General features: G+C 41.1%; 1 protein-coding gene across 3 annotated transcripts in view; it reads left to right on the top strand.

Moving 5' to 3' along the window:
• P2RX4 (purinergic receptor P2X 4) overlaps positions 1–17,428 on the top strand; it is a 33,898-nt gene extending 16,470 nt beyond the window's left edge. For 2 of the 3 annotated variants that reach the window (XM_074205606.1, XM_074205605.1), the window contains exons 6-12: positions 11,629–11,709; positions 12,062–12,203; positions 12,476–12,612; positions 14,682–14,775; positions 14,907–14,972; positions 16,049–16,144; positions 16,785–17,428. In XM_074205606.1, the coding sequence (XP_074061707.1) occupies positions 11,629–11,709; positions 12,062–12,203; positions 12,476–12,612; positions 14,682–14,775; positions 14,907–14,972; positions 16,049–16,144; positions 16,785–16,814 (646 nt within the window). In that variant the 3' untranslated portion in view covers positions 16,815–17,428. Of the gene's footprint in view, positions 1–11,628; positions 11,710–12,061; positions 12,204–12,475; positions 12,613–13,284; positions 13,301–14,681; positions 14,776–14,906; positions 14,979–16,048; positions 16,145–16,784 lie in introns of those variants that run through there. The other variant, XM_074205607.1, reaches the window with a different exon arrangement.
• The last annotated feature ends 2,890 nt before the right edge of the window (positions 17,429–20,318 follow it).

Raw genomic sequence — 20,318 nt, 5'->3', positions numbered from 1 at the left:
AAAATTGCTGAGCAGGCCCTTTCTGCCTTTATCCAAATCATTGGTAAAAATGTTAAGCAGCACAGGACCAGTCACAGATGGCTGTCTTAGAGACTTCCTAGAACATTCATTTTTTTTTTTAAAGATTTTATTTACATTGAGTTTTACAATTTTCCTCCTAATCTTCCTTCCTTCCCCCACTCCCCACTGAAGGCAATTTTGTCAGTCTTTACATTGTTTCCATGGTATACATTGATCCAAATTGAATGTGATGAGAGAGAAATCATATCCTTAAGGAAGAAACATAAAGTATAAGAGATAGCAAGATCAGACAACAAGATATCAGTTTATTTTTCTAAATTAAAGTTAATAGTCTTTGGTCTTTGTTCAAACTCCACAGTTCTTTCTCTGGATACAGATGGCATTCTCCATTGCAGACAGCCCCAAATTGTCCCTGATTGTTGCACTGATGGGATGAGCGAGTCCATCAAGGTTGATCATCACCCCCATGTTGCTGTTAGGGTGTACAGTGTTTTTCTGGTTCTGCTCATCTCACTCAGCATCAGTTCATGCAAATCCCTCCAGGCTTCCCTGAATTCCCATCCCTCCTGGTTTCTAATATAGAATATTCATATTGAACTATTAACAATTATTATTTGAATTCAGCTATCCAACCAGCTCTAAATCCATCTAATGATATTGCCATAGAATCCAAATATTTCCGATTGAAGAGTGAGAGGGTAAGATACCAAAAGATTTGCTAAAATCAAGCTAAATTCTATACACAGCATTCTCCTTACCAGCAAGTTTAGTAATCCTTTTGGTAACGAGATTAGTCTAACACATCCTGTCTGTGATGGCATCATGCTGTTTCTTTGTCACCACAACCTTCCCTTCTCCATATTTGATAAACTCTGTAATGATCTGTTCTGGAACTGTCTCAGGAATAAAAAGTCAAATCACTGACCTCTAGGTGACAGACTACTCTTTTCCCTCTTTTTAAAAACTGGGACATTTGCCCTTTCTCATCTTGTGGTGGCCCTTCCCTTACCATGACAATTGGAGCAATCCCAGGTGCAGTTTTTCAAGGTCCCAAGGACATGTACAGTTCATCTAGCTCAGGCACCATGAATTCATCATGGAAGGTTGGTGCAATTTTACCCTCTCATCTCCTGTCTTGGGAATTAGCTCTCTGTTACTCAGTCTTGTCCTATTATTTCCTGTATAGAGGTCTTTGCCTCTGGCAGAAAAAGCAGAAGCAAGATAGACATTGAGAAACTCTCTCCATTATCATCAGTTACCATTATACCCCATCCAAAAAAAGATCCTGGAACTTCTTGGTTCCTTTTTCTCCCAACCCTTCTCCCGAACCATTCTTGTTGTCCTTAGCTTCCCTCCCCAACTTCTGCTCATTCTAAGTTTTAGCATTTCTGACACTGATTTTTTTTATTTCATTTTATTTTTCCCAGTTATATCTAAAAACAGCTTTAGCATCCCTTTTTCAGATTTTGAGTTCCAAATTCTCTCCCTGCCTTTCCTCTTCCTCTCATTGAGAAGGCAAGCAGTTTAGCATAAGCCATACAAATGTAGCCTGATGTTTTTACCAGATTGGACCTGCTCTTACCATCAACCTATGACCAGGAATGACTTCCATCTTGTCTTGGTAACTGTCAAAAGTTGGTGGGTGGAGGTGGCTAGGTGGCACAGTGGATAGAGCACTGGCCCTGGAGTCAGGAGTACCTGAGTTCAAATCCAGCCTCAGACACTTAATAATTACCTAGCTGTGTGGCCTTGGGCAAGCCATTTAACTCCATTTGCCTTGCAAAAAAAAAAAACTAATAAAAAAGTAGGTGGGTGAGTTACCTGTGTATCTACAAATGAATGAACCATCCAAGCAACTGGGCTCCTAGTGTGTGATAATGGGAAAGCTGGGGGAGGGGTGCTGCCTTGGGACCTCTGAGGCTGTGGCCTGGAGCTCAGAGCCCACTTGCACCTGGATGGAAACGCTGAGGGGCATCTTGATGGCAGCCATACCTCGGGTCCTGGGGCTCACAGACATAAGAACAATATCAGTGACTAACCTTGTGGACTTAAGTTTACAAAGCAATTCACATGTGATCTTTCATTTGGTCCTCACAGTTCTGCCATCTTTAGCCCCATTTTTCAGATAAGGAAAATGAAGCAGACTGAGATGAAGTGACTTGCTCAGTCACAGCTAGGAAGTCTCCGGTTCTTCCAACTCCTGCTCTACTTCTTTATAAAGGCACCAATTAGCAGCCTCCCACCCTCCATCTGGGCATCCTTCCTTGCATCCAGTCACCCATTCATCCAGCCAACCCTCTCACCATCTCTCTCCATTCATCTCTCTAAGCATTCATCCTTTCCTCCATCCATCCATCCATCCATCCATCCACCCATCTATCATAGGAAGCATACCTACCACCATTCCTCTATAGCCTTCCATTCTTCCTTCCTCCCATCCTTCTATCCATCAATCCATGTATCTATCCCTCCATTTTCCCACCCATCATAAACCCATATAGCCAGCTAACCATAAAGGCAGCCATTCTTCCCTTCCTTTTGAGGAATTTACCTCCTTACACCATACTGCCCTCTATCCATTCTTTCCTCCATCCATATCCTACCCACTCACCAATCAACAGTTATCTATATATTAAGTGCCTATGGCAACTAGGTGGCACAATGGATAGAGCACTGACCTTGGAGTCAGGAGGATGAGAGTTTAAATCCAGCCTTAGACACTTGGCACTCACTAGCTGTGTGATGTTGGGCAAGTCACTTAACCCTGATTGCCTCCCATCCAAGACCATCTCCAGTTGTCATATCTGGCCACTGGACCCAGATGCCTATATGGAGGAGAAAGTGAGTCTAGTGAGTAAGAACAACCCCCCCCACTCAAATCCAATTCATGTGCTTATCATGTCATCACCTCCCTGATGTTGTGGTCTTCTTCAAAAAAAGACAACCATCAACATGTATCTACATCACTCACTCAAGATATCCCATTTTTTTCTCTCCACTGAAATTACTTTCCTTTGTGTCTTTTAAATTGCGTTTTTCAGCATTCTCCCTCCACCTAATTTTCCCTAAAGCATTTTGGGATCCTACATATCTTTTCTTTGAATCCTTTAAAATCTACTTCCCCAAATTTGAAAGGTGCTCATCAGACTCTGCCCAGAGTGCCTCTTCTCTGTCACAAACTTTAAGAGATGGTATGATCACTTGCCCCCAAGGTTCCCATTGTTACCATCCCAGCAATTAATTTCTTCCTAGTGGTATCAAACCAATTAATATTTATCATTTACTAGATGTGAGACACTGAACTAGGAGTCAGGCTTACAATGAAAAACCAGTCATCCCTTAAAGAGCTCCCATTACTAATGGGGGAGATGGAAGGGAAATTACTAAGTAAGTCCAAGATGTGTCCAGTGTTACTGAAAGATGACCTCAGAGGGAAGGCATAAGGGGGATGAGGAAGATGTCCTACAGGAGGTGGGTCTTAAGGGGGAACTAGGGAACCCAGAAGGCAGACAGGAGGAGGGAGAGGATTCCAGCTGTAGGGGACAGAGAAGTAGGTGAGTAGAGCTACATCAAGAGAGGGTGTAGAGGAGTAGAGTAAAAAAATCAGAGAAGCAGGAGAGGGCCAGGTTGTGAAGGGCTTTAACTGCCAAACGAAGAATTTGATGTTTAACCACTGAAGTCCACTGAGGAGGGGTAGGATGATGGGATCAGAGCTGTGCTTTAGGAAAATCCCTGTGGAAGATGGACTGGAGTGAGGGGAAAATTGAGGCAGGGAAACTTAGCTAAAAGGTTAATGTAATAGTCTTGTTCATTCCTTTGCATTTTGAAGGATAAAATTATCATTGAGGCAAGTCAAGAAGTCATCAGCCGTCCTGCTTTTAGTAGAGGCAGAGCTCTAATTAGTTGTCCAGTTAATTGAACTCTATTGTCATTAGTATGTCTATTCCAGGCTCGTGATCTATTCGCCAAAACTTTTCCTTTTTCCTTTTTTGTCCAGGTGGTCTGTTGTATATTCCAATGACAAGATGACTTCACTTTCTCTTTCCATTGATCTTGACCTAAATTCTCTGAGATAGTTCCCCTCTCTCATTTCTGGCCTTGCTCCCACAATAGACATTTTTTTTTAATTAAAAGGAGATGGAGCAGCATTTATTATACTTTAATTGAATTATAAAGAGGTTTAAATAAGAATGATGATCTCAAAAAACAATAACATTAGACCTAATTAAAAGGGATAAACAATAAGACTGCACCCTGCTAGAATATACAAAAGGCAGTTATCATACTAAACATATCAACCAAATAGATTCTATATCTTTTTTTAAAGCTATTCATTTATTTTTTCAACTATATGAAAAGATAGTTTTCAGCAAACATTTTTGGTAAGGTTTTGCATTTCGCATTTCTCTCCCTCCCCATGACAGAAAACAATCTTACATAAGTTATACATGTATAACTATGTTAAACATATTTTCATGTTAATCATGTTGTAAAAGAAGAATCAGAACAAAAAGGGGAAAAAATCATAAAATATAAAACAAATTTTAAAAATTGAAAACAGTAAGCTTTGATCTGTATTCATATTCCATAGTTTCTTCTCTGGATCTGGGTGGTATTTTCCATCACCAAGTCCTTTAGAATTGTCTTTGATTATTGTACTGCTGAAATAAGCAAGTTCATTCTAGTTGAACATCACACAATATTGCTGTTAGCGTGGACAATGTTCTTCTGGTTTTGCTCACTTCACTTAGCATCAGTTCATGCGAGGCTTTCCAGGCATTTCTGAAGCTGCTCATGATTTTTTAATGGAACAATACTACTACTACTACACTTTCGTATACCAAAATTTATTCAGCCATTCCCCAACTGAGGGAAATCCCCTCATTTTCCAATTCTTTGCTACACTACAAAAAGAGCTGCTATAAATATTTTTGTACATATATGGGTTTTTTTTTTATCCTTTCTTGTAATCTCTTTAGGATATAGATCTAGTAGAGACATTGCTGACTCAATTTTTATTGCCTTTGGGCATAATTACAAATTGCTCTCCAGAACAGTTGGATCAGTTCACATCAGTGTCCCAGTTTTCCCACATCCCCTAACATTGATCATTTTCCTTTTTTGTCATTTTAGCCAATCTGATAGATGAGAGGTGGTACCTCAGAGTTGTTTTAATTTGCATTTCTCTAATCAATAATGATTCAGAACTTTTTTTTCATGACTATAGATAGCTTTAATTTCTTCAACTGAGAACTGCCTGTTCATATCCTTTGAGCATTTCTCAATTGGAGAGTGACTTGTGATCTTTTAAATTTATTGTAATGAGTCCTTTCTCTAGCTGTAAAAATTGTTTCCCATTTTACTGCATTTTTTAAAAATCTTGGTTGCATTGCTTTTATTTGTGCAAAACTTTTAATTTAATGTAATCAAAATTATCTATTTTTGCATTTTTAATGTTCTGTATCTCTGGTCATAAACTGCTCCCTTTTCCATAGATGTGACAGATAAACTACTCCTTGCTCTCCTGTTTTATGGTATCTTATCACCTTTTATGTCTAAATCCTGTACCCATTTCAATCTTATCTTGGTATAGGGTGTGAGATGTTGATCTGTGGCTAGTTTCTCCCATGCTATTTTCCACTTTTCTTAGCAGTTTTTGTTAAAGAGTGAATTCTTTAACCAGAGTCCTTAGGTTTATCAAACAGTAGATTACTATAGTCATTTAACACTGTTTCTTTTTTACCTACTCTATTTCACTGATCCACCATGCTGTTTCTTAGCCAGTACCAAACAGTTTTGATGGACTACTACTTTATAATATAATTTTAGATCTGGTATGACTAGAGCAACTTACTTTGCATTTTTTCCATCAATTCCCTTGGTATTCTTTACCTTTTGTTACTCCATCTGAATTTTATTACTATTTTTTTCTAGCTCAGAAAGTAATTTTTTGGTAGTTTGATTGGTATAGCACTGACTAAGGAATTTAATTTAGGTAGAATTGTCATTTATATTACATTGGCTTGACTGATTATCCTTGAGCAATTGACACATCCAATTATTTAGATCAAATTTTATTTGGGTGAAAAATGTTTTAGAATTGTTTATATAGTTTCTGAGTTTGTTTTTTGTTGTTTTTTTTTGTTGTTGTTTTTTTAGGTTTTTGCAAGGCAAATGGGGCTTGCCCAAGGCCACACAGCTAGGTCATTATGAAGTGTCTGAGATTTGAACCCAGGTACTCCTGACTCTAGGGCCGGTGCTTTATCCACTGTACCACCTAGCCACCCCAGTTTCTGAGTTTGTCTTGGCAGGTAGACTCCTGAAGTTTTTTATGTTGTCTGCAGTTACTTTTAATGGTATTTCTCTCTATTTCTTGTTGCTGATCTTTGATGATAATATATACAAATGCTGATGATTTATGTGGAGTTATTTTATATCCTGCAACTTAGCTAAAGTTACTAATTGTTTCAAAATTAGTTAATTTTTCTAGGATTCTCTAAGTATACTATCATATCATCTGCAAAGAGCAAGAGTTTTGCTTCTTCATTGCCTATTCTAATTTCCTCAATTTCAATTTCTTCAATTTGTTTTTCTTCTCTTATTGCTAAAGTTAACATTTCTAGCACTTGTATTAAATAGTATTAAATAGTAGTAGTGATAATGTTTCACCCCTGATCTTATTGGATATGTTTCTAGCTTTTCCCCATTACATATAATTCTTGCTGATAGTTTTAAATAAATTACTGCTTATTGTTTTAAGGAAAACTCCATTTATTCCTATCCATTCTCTAGTGGTTTTGAGAGGAATAAATGCTGCATTTCATTCAGAGCACAAATAGACCTTCTTAAAATACATGCTACCTTACTTCAACTCCCTTTAGTCTCTCCTGTTTATTTTGATTATTCATTATTATTATTATTATTATTATTACCCATCCCTAGCTATTTACAATCTCATTGGTTTCATCTTGTTATGTGTGAGTGGTCACTTCAAGGTCAGACTGATCCATAGTTCCTCTTGTTTCCTAAATTCTGACCTTTGTAACCTAGACACTTGAGGGAGCTCAGGATTTTACTATTAAGGCTTCTTCCTGCTCCCCTTTTTCCTAGTCTTCTTTCACTTTACACCATTACCCTCCTTCTACAATATGCCCTTCATTCCACTGACACTGGCCTCCTGGCTTTTGCTCTCATGTGACTCGCCATCTTCTGACTCCAGGTGTTTCCCCTGGCTGTGGCCATGCCTGAAGTGCCCTCCCTCCTCATTCCTACCTTCAGGCTTCCCTGGATTTTTTCAAGGCTTATATAACTCATACATACATATATACATACAGACATACATACACACACACCACACAGGCAGACACACACACACACACACACACACACACAACCCTACAGGAAAATTTCCCCAAATATTTCCTATTTTTTCCTTCTTTAGCTTAGCATTTCTTTGTTGGTGAGCATCTCCCCATTGGACTGTGAGCTCTCTGTCTTTTGCCTTTCTTATCATTTCTATGTCCTGCATCCAGTAGGCATTTAATAAATCTGGCAGCCTCTGCCTCTTTGAGCTGTTCTTTTTTTTTTCTTTGTCACTCTTATCTGGGGTATCTAATCATGAGGAGTTCTTCTCCCTCCCCCATTTGATTCCATTTGCAAATCCATTCTTGGACTTGGTTTGGGCAGGTGTACTCTCTTTTGGGCTGGGAATCATCACTCCTGTATTTTAAACTGTGGTCCAGGAGCCCGGATGCCATTCCCAGGCACCACCTTCCAGCTGCTGTTTACTTCTCACAGCCCTCTTTCTCTTCTACACCCCTTGCCCTCAAGGAGCAGCAATGAGGGGGAAAGCCACCCATCCCTGGGGATCTTTACTTTCTTGCCCAAGATTTCCTAATCTTTTGCAGTGCTTTCTGGCTTCCGTCTGGCAATGTCATTAGTATCCATGGGAATCAGCAGAAATGAGTGGTTGTATTACATGGGCATCCATTTGATTAAGTTTTAGGAGGCTCTCATTATGACTTGGTTACATGCCCAGGAAGACAACAGATTACCATAGTTCTTAATCAGATTAGCAAAAGGAGAGAGAAGCAGCCATCCTTTAACTCATCCTGAATGATGGCTCTCTCAGCTATTAGCTCCCACACCCTCCTTTCATCTTCAGGAAGAGTCTGTCTTTAAGCTGTTTTTCCTCCTGGCCTTTCCCTTCCCTTTCTCCTCTGGGGAGGAGGAAGTTTCCCCTCTTCCACCTGACATCTCATCCCCCCCCCCCCCTCCCCATTGAAATCTCCCTTCTCCTTCCTTTGAGAATGCTTCTTTCTTTCTCCCAGCCTGGAATGCAAAGAGCCATTCTGCTCTGGGAGTCCCTTCCTCTTCTCCTCCCAGAGAGAGACCAGCCTCCAATCAGAGGACAGTCTGTGCAGAAGTGGTAAAATCTGGAGGCACACATCTGGAAACAAATCACTGCACAGCTGTGCTCCCAATCTAGGAGTCATCTTGGACTCCTCACTGTCTCTTACCTCCCCATTTCAAAGCTATTGCCAAGGCCTGTCAACTGCACCTTTGCAGCATATCTCAGATACACCCCCCTTTTTTCCTTTGACCCTGTCAACCCTCTGGTGCAGGCTCTCATTACTTAGGACCTGGAATGCCTGCCTCAAGTCTCTTCCCCATTCCAGTCCAGTCTTCATTTTTCTGAAAGTGCAGGTTCAAGGATGTCAAATTCTGCCTCAGTAAACTCCAGTGGCTCCCTGTTGTCTCCAGGATCAAATAGAAAATGCTCTATTTTTGTATCCAAAACTCTTCATAGTCTTCCCTCTCCTATCTTTTCATGTACCTCCTACCTTTTCCCTTTCCTACCATATACTCCTTGATCTGTTGACACTGACCTCCTGTGTTAACCAAAAAAAAAGACACTTCATCTCTCAGCTCTGGGCATTTCTCTATTTTCCCCCCATGCCAGAAATACTCTCTCTTCTCTGACCCCCTGACTTCCTTTAATTCCTATTAAAATCCCATTTGCTATGTGAAGCCTTCCCCATTCCACCCCCCTATTTCCAGTGCCTTTTCTAATTATTTCCTAACTATCCAATGTACAGCTTGTTTTGTATGTATTTGAGCTATTTCTCCCATTAGATTGTAAGCTCCTTGAAGAGGAGGCATTGTCTTTTTGTTTTGTTTTGTTTTGGTTTTTGTTGGGGTTTTTGGTAAGGCAATGGGGTTAAGTGACTTATCTAAGGTCACACAGCTAAGTAATTAAGTGTCTAGACATTGTCTTTTGCCTCTTTTTTGTGCCTCCATAATGCCTGCCATTTGGAAGACACTTAATAAATGTTTGATTGACTGGTGGAATGGCTGAGATTTTTCAGCCATTTGTTTTTGTTTGTTCTTGACTCCTTGTGAATGTTTGTGCCTCTTGTCACTTCTTAATAACTTGATACCCCCATTCATCTCCTTTCTTAGTCTCTCCAGTTCCACAGGCAAATGCACCTGCCCTTCAGACCTGTACCAATCTCCTATTTCATCAATTTGCCCTACCTGTCAATCCACTCCATCAATTTACTTTACCCTCTATTTGTCCCATTGATCTTGTCCTACTTTATCTTTTCTGCTTTTCATTTTTGAATCTACCCTTTCAGGTTCTACTCCTTAATCTTTTTATACATCCTTCTTAATTATGCTTGATCTGAACTCACCATCTCTCTACCCCTCTCCCACCCTAAGCTCCCCTTTTCCCAGCTTCTCCCCACCTAGCCTTCCAATCCTTCAGACTTATTCTCATCTCCTTATGTGCACTTAACCCCACATCTAATCTATTCTCATCTGTCATTTCCACCTTAACACCATCTCTTATAAATGTCCCAGTTTCTCCTCACAAGACCACCAAGTCAACATATATTTGTTAAGCATCTGGCATGTGCCAATCACTGTGGTAAACTGGGGCAAGAGCTCCATCTGGTGTCTCTCAAATACACAACTCCATCTGGTGTTTCTCAAAGCTCCTACCCCAGTACTTTGCATGCAGCAGATCCTAAAGAAGTTGTTGATGTTACTTGGTATTGCTTAGATTAGGGCCATGTATCATCAGAGTCCATGGACTTGACTCCACTTAAAGCAATGCATCAAAAAAGCAGGGCCAATTGGAAATTGAGGGGATGCCCATCAATGGTGAATAAGTTGTATTTGTGCTTGTGATAGAATACTATTTTGCTCTAAGAAATGATAAAAAGGATGGTTTAAGAACAGCCTGGGAAAATTCATATGAGCTAATACCTAATGAGGTGTTCAGAACCAGGAGAACATTGTACATCATAACAATAGTATTGTAACAGTAATCAACTATAAAAGACTTTAGCCACTCAGATCAATATAATGATCCAAAACAATTCCAAAGGACTCATGATGAAAAAGGCTCTCCATCTCCAGAGAAGAATTGATGATCTCTTAGTGCAGGTTGAAGCATATTGTTTTTCATTGTTTTTTTTTCTTGCTTTTTTCCCCCTCAATATGGCCAACGTAGAAATATGTTTTGCATGATTTCCTATGTATAATAGGTATCATATTTCTTGCCTTCTCTTTTATTTTTGCAAGACAGTGGGGTTAAGTGACTTGCTCAAGATCACACAGCTAGGTAATTAAGTATCTGAGGTCAAATCTGAACTCAGGTTCTCCTGATTCCAGGGGCAGTGCTCTATCCACTGCACCACCTAGCTGCTCCCTCTTGCCTTCTTGTTGGGTGAGGGAGGGGAAAAAATGAAGGGAAGAAGAGAATTTTGAACTGAAAATAAGAATTTTTTAATTTTTTTTAAAAAGGAAGAAACAGAACCCTCTTACTCTGGGTGAATAGAAAACAGTCAGGAAGTGATGACAATTCTTGATGGCAGTATATTGCCTAGAGAGGCATTCCTACCAGTGTGCCCATGAGGGAAGGGTATTGGTGTGCAGACAGACTTAACTTTGACTTACCTTGTAAAATCAGATCTGTCACAATAGTCACTGAGCTCTCTGGGGATGTTTGCATGCCATCAAGCCCCAGAAGGTACAATGAATGGCCTAGCTGGTCCACCTCATTGACCAGTACTTGGGTTTGTTTGCTCCCTCTTCCCAGGAGAAGCTGCTACAATGGAAAATGCTCTGCTAGAGAGCTCATAAGCTTGTTGTTTAGTCATTTCTGTCTCGTCCAACTCTTCCTAACCCCATTTGGGGTTTTATTGGTCAAAGACACTGGAGTGGTTTGCCATTTCCTTCTCCAGCTCATTTTACAGGTGAGGAAACTGAGGCAAACAGGGTGAAGTGACTTGTCCAAGATTACACAGCTACTAAGTACCTAAAGCTGGATGTTAACTCAGGAAGGTGTCTTCTTATTCCAAGCCCAGTGCTCTATCCACTGCATCACCTAGCTACCCCATGCTCATAAGCTAGGAAAAAGCTAGTTCATAAGCTAGTCTAAATTTGATTAAAAACCCCTCTTCTTCCCAACTTCTAAGGTCCTAACTTGTATAGTTGGAGGCAGTGAGTTTTTTCCTAGTTGAGAAAAACTGTGGTTGATCCTCTGTGTGTGTGTCTGTGTGTCTATGTGTCTGTCTGTGTGTCTGTGTGTGATTTCAGACCTGCTCTACTGAATGCTGTAGAAAACTTCACCATCTTGGTTAAGAACCACATCTTGTATCCCAAGTTTAATTTCACCAAGTAAGTATTGGGGTCTTCCCTAAAATCATCCCCTAATGCCTGAGACCCAAGACTCTTAAACCTATGCCAACCATGTACATGCTCTGGTTGGTCCCTCCAAACTAGAAACATCTCAAGGGTAAACTATTCCCATCATTAGCCAGGCTGGTCCTCTAAATTCAGAAAAGACTCATCACCAGGGGGTTTACCATAGGGGTGATTTGGAGAGAGAGGAAGTCATGAACTCTTGAAGGACATCATTAGAAAGAGCATGTAGCTTGGCTTGTTGTCTTGGGAGCAATACTGTCTGTCAGTCATTTCTCCCTCCCCGTCCCTTACCTCACATCTTCCTTTTGCTCATTTCCTGCTTTAGGAGGAATGTCCTTCCCAACATTAGTGACACCTACCTCAAATCATGTGTCTATGATGCCAAGACAGACCCGTTTTGCCCCATATTCCGGATCGGCCACATAGTGAAACTCGCAGGACAGAACTTCCAGGAGATGGCCGTGAAGGTGAGTGGGGGCTTTTGTTTGCCCCAGCTCTTCCCTAGAAGAGTACTTCCAGCATGACTGCACCAGGAAACCCTTCCTGGGACTGATAGCCATTCTCCAGTTAGTTAACTACTGCTAATCAAGGGTTCTATAGAACTCTTTACTGTAAACTTTTAGAAAAGCATTGATTTCTTTTTAAGTGATCAGATGACCTCAGTATATTAGTCTCCTTCTGACCTTTGCTCTGATATGAGCTTCCCCCCCCCCACCCCTTCTTGTTTTGGATCATGCAGGGAGGCATCATGAGCATTAAGATCCACTGGAACTGCAATCTGGACTGGGCCTCCTCCTACTGTTTGCCAAAGTATTCCTTTCGCCGCCTGGACGACCAGGGCTTGAACCACACTGTTTCTCCTGGCTATAACTTCAGGTGGGACAGGTCCTAGGATCCCTTACTTATTTGTTTAGATGTTTGGGGTGGGGGTGGGGGGCTGGGGAGAGGACAAACATTACCAATCAGCTGAGATTAAGAGATACTGTCCATTTCTAATGTCTGTAACCCCTGAGAACCAGGCCAGACACAGCTTTGGGCAGGGTCGACCCCTTTTAGCCAATCTTCAGAAACTGTTGTAGAAAAATCCAGACTGAATTTGGTGCATGCATTTGAAGGGTTGGTAGAGTAAATAGCAGGCTGAGAGTTGATCACATGACAAGAGGTTTGAATCTCAGCTGTGCCGTGAAGACAGTCACTTTATCTGTGTGAGCTTGTATCTGCCTCAGTAAAATGCAGGATTAGATGGACTGAAGATTAATCATCTTTTCTGTGCCCTGGACCCCTTGAGCAGTCAGTTGGGAGAAGCCTGAGTACCATTGCTCAAAATCAGGATCTTAAATGCATAAATTAAATACTTGGAATTTTTGAGAAAATCAATAATTAAATTGATTATCAACATTTTATAAAAACTAATTAGCGAAACCCCCGTCACCAGGGCTAACACACAGGTGTTAACTCTAGGGGGGTGAGGAGTTATCTTACAAATGCTAACATTTTTGGTAAAGCAATAATTGAGCTAGGTATTTTTGTTTTCCCTTTCTGAAACAGCACAGCGTGGGACCATGTAAGTTTTTGATGGTTTGGTTTTTCTGCACAGCTCCCTACCAGCTCCCCTTTTTGCATGCAAACCCTAGCAGAGGCTCTGCAAGAAAATGTCTCCTGGTCTTCCCAGCAGTTTGCTGTGCTGCATGGTTTCCCTCTGGTGGTGAATTGTCAACCTGGACTTCAGAGCCCCAGAAAAGCAGCCAATGGGAAAGAATTCTCTTTTACAGTAACGGTCCAACAGCAAACTGCCTTTTATATACGGAGCCATTACCATGTCCCTAGAGCACGAATGAACTTGTTTGGGTCCCAACAGAAGGGCTGGTTTTGTGTTAAACTGGCCAGCCTTGCTTCCAATTTTCAGAATATCTGGGCAGTGCCCACCAGCCCAATCTGTGGCCACAAAGCACCAGACTAAGCTAAGAGCAGAGCGACTGCAACTATGGCTACAAGAGTGCCATTGTCCAACCAGGCAGTCATTGCTCACAAGCTAAGTGGAGGTAGGTAGGACCCAATGCTTCTGGCATAGCCATAAGTGTTCGGTGAATGGCTTTGCCCCTTCTCCTTTTTCCTCTAAAAATGAAGGTCATGACATGGTTTTGGCTTCTTGAATAGGTCATTCCAATGTGGCTGCTTTCTGCCACTGATTTAAGATTCCATATAACTCTCCAGTTGCTACTTCTTTTAAAAAGGTTTTAATTTGTTAAATGGTTAGGTGATCTGAATATATTGGAAATAACATTCAATGGCAAATGAATGGCATAGCCAGTGTACACACGGTAGGTACCTAATAAATTGAATTGGTTTGAATAGATACAGACCACAATGAGAACAGAGAAAGGAACTTTCTGATGGCCAACCTTGTGAAGAAATATTTGTTATGGTCTGTTAAGCAGATTTACAAAGAAAATGGGGAACTAGGTGGCAATGAATAGAGCATCAGACCTGGAGTCTAGAAGACCTGAGTTCAAATCCAGCCCCAACAACACTAGTTACCCAGAGTCACCTGAGCAAGTCGCTTCACTCAGTTTCCTCATCCGTAAAATGACCTGGAGCAGAAATGGCAAGATTAGTCCAGTATCTCTGACAAGAAAACCCCAATGGGGTCATGAAAAGTCAGAGAAGACTGAACAACAGAAAGAAAACACTCTTAACTACCAGAGAATGGACTCGACTCTCTTCATTCCTTTGTCAAGTCCCTATCATATGCCTAGGTCGTGTGAAGCACTGGCTCCCTGCTGCATGATGGCGTAACTTAAAAACTGATTCAATGGCACTCGTTGCTGCTTATTAACCTACTAATTGGCATGAGCAAATTGGGGAGCTCCAGAGTTAGTGAAGAGACTGAGGGCCAGTTCTAGCATCCATAGGGCTGTGTTCAATCATTCACATTTCCTCCCCAGGTTTGCCAAGTACTATCAGGATGCAAATGGCACCGAGATCCGGACCCTCATCAAGGCCTATGGCATTCGCTTTGACATCCTTGTTTTTGGAAAGGTATGTCCAAATCTCTCTTCTATCTCAGCTAGTCTTAAGCCAAGCACCAACCAACTCAAACATTCAGAGTAACACTTATCCCACCTTTTTCTGTTTTTCTCTTGTTTCAATCTCATGTTCTCATTTGGCAGGCCGGGAAATTTGATATCATCCCTACCATGATAAACATTGGCTCTGGATTAGCGCTGTTTGGAGTGGTGAGAAGTCTGTGATTCTTCTAATGTAAACCACAAAGGGAGATGGGGTGGAAGGAGGGGTGGTATCCCAGAGAGGTAAATCACACTATAATCACTTTGGAAATAAGGGACCAAGCCTTTAGCTCTTTGCTTACTCTTCTCTTGTTTGTTTCTCCTCTTTCCCTGTGTCCAAGCCGGGCAGGCTAACACCCAGTGTCCTTCCCCGAGATGCTGTCATCAGTTTGGGAACCTAGGAAAGGAGGGTGTTCCTTATCCTTACAGGTCATCAAGCAGAGGCTGGATGATCACTTATTAGGGTTGTTGTGGGCAGGATTACTGTTAAGGTATGGATTAGAGTGATGGCCCCAGAGGCCCTTTTTGTCTGTTAGATCTTATAACATTCTCTGATCTGTTCTTTTGACCTGAGATTTGAGGGACCATAATCAGCTGAGGGGCTCCATTGGAGATGGGTAGAGATAAGGATTTGAAGTCTGGAAGATTTAAATGTGATTCCTGCCTTATACATGCTTAGCTGTGTTGTTGTTCAGTCATTTCAGTTATGTCCAACTCTTTATGACCCCATTTCATGTTTTCTTGGCAAAGATACTGGAGAGGTTTGCCATTTTCTTCTCCAGCTTATTTTACAGATGGGGAAATGAAGGCAAACAGGGTTAAGTGACTAGCCCAGTGTCACACAGTTAGTGTCTCAGTCTGGATTTGAACTCATCTTCCTGACTCCAGGTCTGGCACTCTATCACTGAGCCACCTAGCTTTGTAAACCAGAGAAAATCATCTTCCCTTCTCTCAGCTTGCTTTCTCATCTGCAAAATGGGAATGATTGGAGAAGGAACTGGCAAACCATTGCCAAGAAAACCCCAAATGGGGAACACAATTGAATAACAACAACGAAACGGAAATGATAGCAACAGCACCCAAGACGGCGTGATCCACTGAGATAACATGCCCAGTGCTCTGCGAACCTTAAAGAGCTAGCTAGTTGTTACTAATTAGGAGGGAGGGGGATGAATAATCTGAGTAACATTAAACAAGAGGGGCAAAGTCACTGACCTTTCATTATTTTTTTATCATCAATTCAGGCCACAGTCCTGTGTGACATTATAGTCCTATATTTCATGAAAAAGAGGTTTTACTACCGAGAGAAGAAATTCAAATATGTAGAAGACTATGATCAGGTAATCAATCCCTTCTAAACTTCACAGAAGAAATGAGCCAAGGCAGACTCTTAGACACTGAGAAGAGAAAAATGTTGTGGGTAATCCCTATAGCCATCATGGTAAGGGCTCCCAAAGTGAATAAACAAAGGAAACAAGCTAAGTGTTGAGGATGGAAATGCAAAAGCAAAGACAGGTTCTGCCCTCAAGGAGCTTATATTCTTTAAGTAATTATTAAGGGTCCAAGGTCAGATTTGAACTCAGGTTCTCCTGACTCCAGGACCATGTTCTATCCACTGCACCACCCAGCTGCCCCCAGCAGCTTATATTCTTGAAGGAAAAACAGTACAGATAGGAGATCAGTGGCCAAGGAGGTCCTGAAAGTTTCAGGGATGAGTATTGAAGCCCTAGGAAACTAGATTGGCATGTCCCAAACAGGAACAGTGGCAGAGTTGATGCAAGGGAGGAGAGAAGGTGCTCAGACAGTTGAGGAGGATGACAAGGAGATGATGGAAGAAGAGATGAAATATAGCTGTGGCTATTAAGGTCAGAATAATCTGCCCAGCATCAGAGCCATACCCAGGCCAAAGCTCTGCCATCACAGCAGTCACCCATGGAGCAGACACCTTTGCTAAAAGGAAGTCACTTGTGTTCTTTGCAGGGACTCACTGAAACATTTAGAACTGAATAACCAACTTAGCCCTGGGGCATCCAGGGCCAGATTCAAACCTATCTTGCATCGCCCTTGGAGTCCTCACCTCTTCAAGACACCAAGGAGGGAAAAATCAGCTTCCCTCTTGGAGAAGACTGGTCCTCTTCCCTCAGCCTCAACTACACTGCCTGTTTCTGGATCTTCAAGATGCTGTGCTAAGGGTGATGTGCTGGATATTTATTTGCCCAGTGAATGGGGTTTACTGTTCAGGTTTGGCATTCCTTTTCGTTCTTAAAAAAATCAGCCTGATGATTGTTGGCCCTATCCAAGCACAGTAACATCAATGCATCTTATGGGACATTGGATAGTCCTTTTCCTTTGCCATTTTGATGCTTTCTTTCCTCCAAAGCTTTGAGCCATCTTAGCCTCTGAAAAAGGCTTCTCCCAGCTTCTGATCTCCTAGTCTAAACACACAAATTTTTACACTTTTGAAGGAAAGATCACCTGGGAGTTTAGTACCCAGGATTACAGGATCCCTTGAGCTGTTCACAGCACAACTTATTTTCTATGAGCCAGAGAAACCGTCCATGCTGTATATTTGTCCTGATTCCTTTGTAACTAATGACCTAAAAAAATAAAAGTGATCTATTATATGTGGTCTATTTTTATTGGTTGGCAATATTGCATGACTGGAGGCTAAAGTTCCCATAGCAGGGCATGAATCTTAGTAAAAATCTTTGTCAAAATGAATTTAATATAATTTTTTGACAGATGTAAAACCCTGAGACCCAGGAAAAATGAAAGAAATGACCTTCATGAGTCAGACAGGAAATAGTAACAGAATAAGAATTGAAACTCAAATCTTCAAATGCAGTGTTTCTTCTACCACCTGGAGTCTTATACAGTTGTATCTTTTCCTTCACTGGGTTCAATGATCATTTCTTTAAAGATAATTTCTAGATATGTTTATTCAGTTATACTTTTTCTCTTGAGTACCAGTCACATATCATCCACTGCCTTTTGAACAGATCAAATTGGGTGTTCTGAAGGTATCTCAAACTCAACATGAGGTCACTTGTGTATATAGAGGGGTTTTCCTAGACAAGGAGGACCATCTCTTCATGTGAGAAAGATGAAAGAAGCAGTAGTTTAAACAACTGCCTTTTAGAATACTGACCCAGAGGGACAGTAGAGAACAAAGGTGGCTACTGGGCTGATGATGGGACCATCATACTGATGATTAGACTATCAAGAGATAGGTTAGCTTTTCTGTATTGTTCCAAGTTTTTTACCATATTATTACTATATTGTTGCTCTATCTGGTGTTACAGTAACATGGGAACGATCCCATCCAAAAGGCCAAGGTCTCCCACTGTATTCAGACCATCACCAGAAGTCCTGTGTCTATTAGATGAGGCCATGGGTTAATGAGAGTTCTGGAAGAGGCAGTGAGAAGGATGTCTTTGCACAACATTCCCCTTAATGTTATCAATGTAGTGTTTAAAGCATGCCATCATTTATAAGATGTCAGGATTCTCTTAGATTACAAAGAACAATAATCATTCAGCTTGACTTAAACATTGTACTCCTTTGCTGGATAATTAATAAAGTGACATGCTGCCTTCCTCTAGGCTTAGGATCTATCTATCCTGATAATGCCTCTAACCTCTATCAAGAACAGCATTCTTCTGAAGCTGGACCATCTCTGATTGACTTTTATTTCTACCTCTATCTAATACATTGTAAGCTATAAATAAATGCTATTTGACTGACTCTAACCTTTGTTGAGACAAGCATGGTTATGAAAGCCACCTCTTCCTAAGATTACAGATGAATGAAAGAAAAGGGATTTATTAAGAGTTTGCCTAGGAGTAGGAGTGCAAGTGCAAGCAAACAAAATTGTTTCTTACCCCTGAGGAGCTTGTATTCTAATGGGGGAGGATGATACATAAGGGGAAGTAGAAAGGTGAAGATGGGCTATTGATTGGGAGACATCCAGGATGATGCAGTTGTCTGGTATCAAGATAAGATGAAAGTTCACCTGTCAGCAGGCAGAGTGAATAGAAGGTCACATGGAAAGGAGCTGAGGATGCCCAGAGGGCAGGGGACAGAAACTGCTGAGATCTGAACCTGGAAGATGCTTTGGAGGACATCATTACAACTGAGATAGAAGTTAAGGAATTTACCCAAGGTCACGCAGTAAGTGAATGAAGTAGAATTTGAATCCAGTTCTTCCTGACCCCAAGTCCAGTGCTTTATCCTCTCTACCATGCAGTCTGGTTTTGTCTTTTTTCTTTTAATAATGTGACCTTTTGGGGCAGCTAGGTGGCGCAGTGGATAAAGTACCAGCCCTGAGTCAGGAGGACCTGGGTTCAAATCTAATCTCAGACACTTAATAATTACCTAGCCCTGTGGCCTCAGGCAAGCCACTTAACCCCATTTGCCTTGCAAAAACCTAAAAAAAAACAAAAAACAATGTGACCTTTTGTGTTAAGGTTGAGGTTGAGATAGGTGGTGAAAACATAACCCCAGTGGCCAAAAGAAGGAATATTTGCTAATTTCCCAGGGGCAAAAGCTAACCAATGAAACTCTCCTTTGAAAATTTTTAACTTTCTGACCAAAGTTCTTTTTTTTTAATTTCCATTTATTTAGGGCAATGGAGTTAAGTGACTTGCCCAAAGGCATACAACTAGGTAATTTTTAAGTGTCTGAGGCCGTATTTGAACTTGGGTCCTCCTGACTCCAGGGCTGGTGCTCTATCCACTGTACCACCTAGCTGCCCCCAAAATTTATTTTTTTCTTTTTGGTTTTTGCAAGTAAATAGGGTTAAGTGACTTGCCTGAGGTCACACGGCTAGGTAATTAAGTGTCCAAGATATGATTTGAACCCAGGTCCTCCTGACTCAGGGCTGGTGCTCTATCCACTGCACCACCTTTCTGCCCCAGACCAAAGTTCTTAATAGGGGTCCATGAACTTATTTTTTCTGTGAAATTATTTTTAATAAATTAATTTAGATAACTATTTCAACATAATTGATTTCCTTTTAATCTTATGCATTTTAAAATTATGATTCTGAAAAAGGGTCCATGAGCTTTCCTAAATCACCAAAGGGATCCCAAACACACACAAAAATGAAGAACACCTGATCTCTAGTCAACTGAAAATATTTTACTATCATTTCCAATTTACTCTGAATTTAGCTTGAATGAATATGGTTATTTGCATGTCATCTCCCCCATTTTAGACTGAGTTCCAAGGGTCAGGGATTGCTTTTGCATTTTTGCTCCCAGCCCTTAGCACACTTCTCATAACATAACTATCTATGTGACCTTGGGTAAGTCTCTCTCTCTGGACCTCTTTCCTTGGCTGTAAAAATGAAGAGAGTGACTTTGAAGTTTCCCTCTAACTCCAAATCTGTGATCTTATAAAAGTATGGCAAGAATGGGCCTGGGGGAGAGAGATCGGAGAAAAGCCTGCGCTTGCAGCTCCCTAAGTCCTGTTAGGTCTATCTTGAGTTATTGTTGGAAAGCACCCTCCAAGAAA

This window comes from Macrotis lagotis, chromosome X, assembly GCF_037893015.1.
Source record: "Macrotis lagotis isolate mMagLag1 chromosome X, bilby.v1.9.chrom.fasta, whole genome shotgun sequence".
Lineage (NCBI taxonomy): Eukaryota > Metazoa > Chordata > Mammalia > Peramelemorphia > Peramelidae > Macrotis > Macrotis lagotis.
The sequence above is the reverse complement of the archived record's forward strand: the minus strand, read 5'-3'. Positions and strand labels throughout refer to the sequence as shown.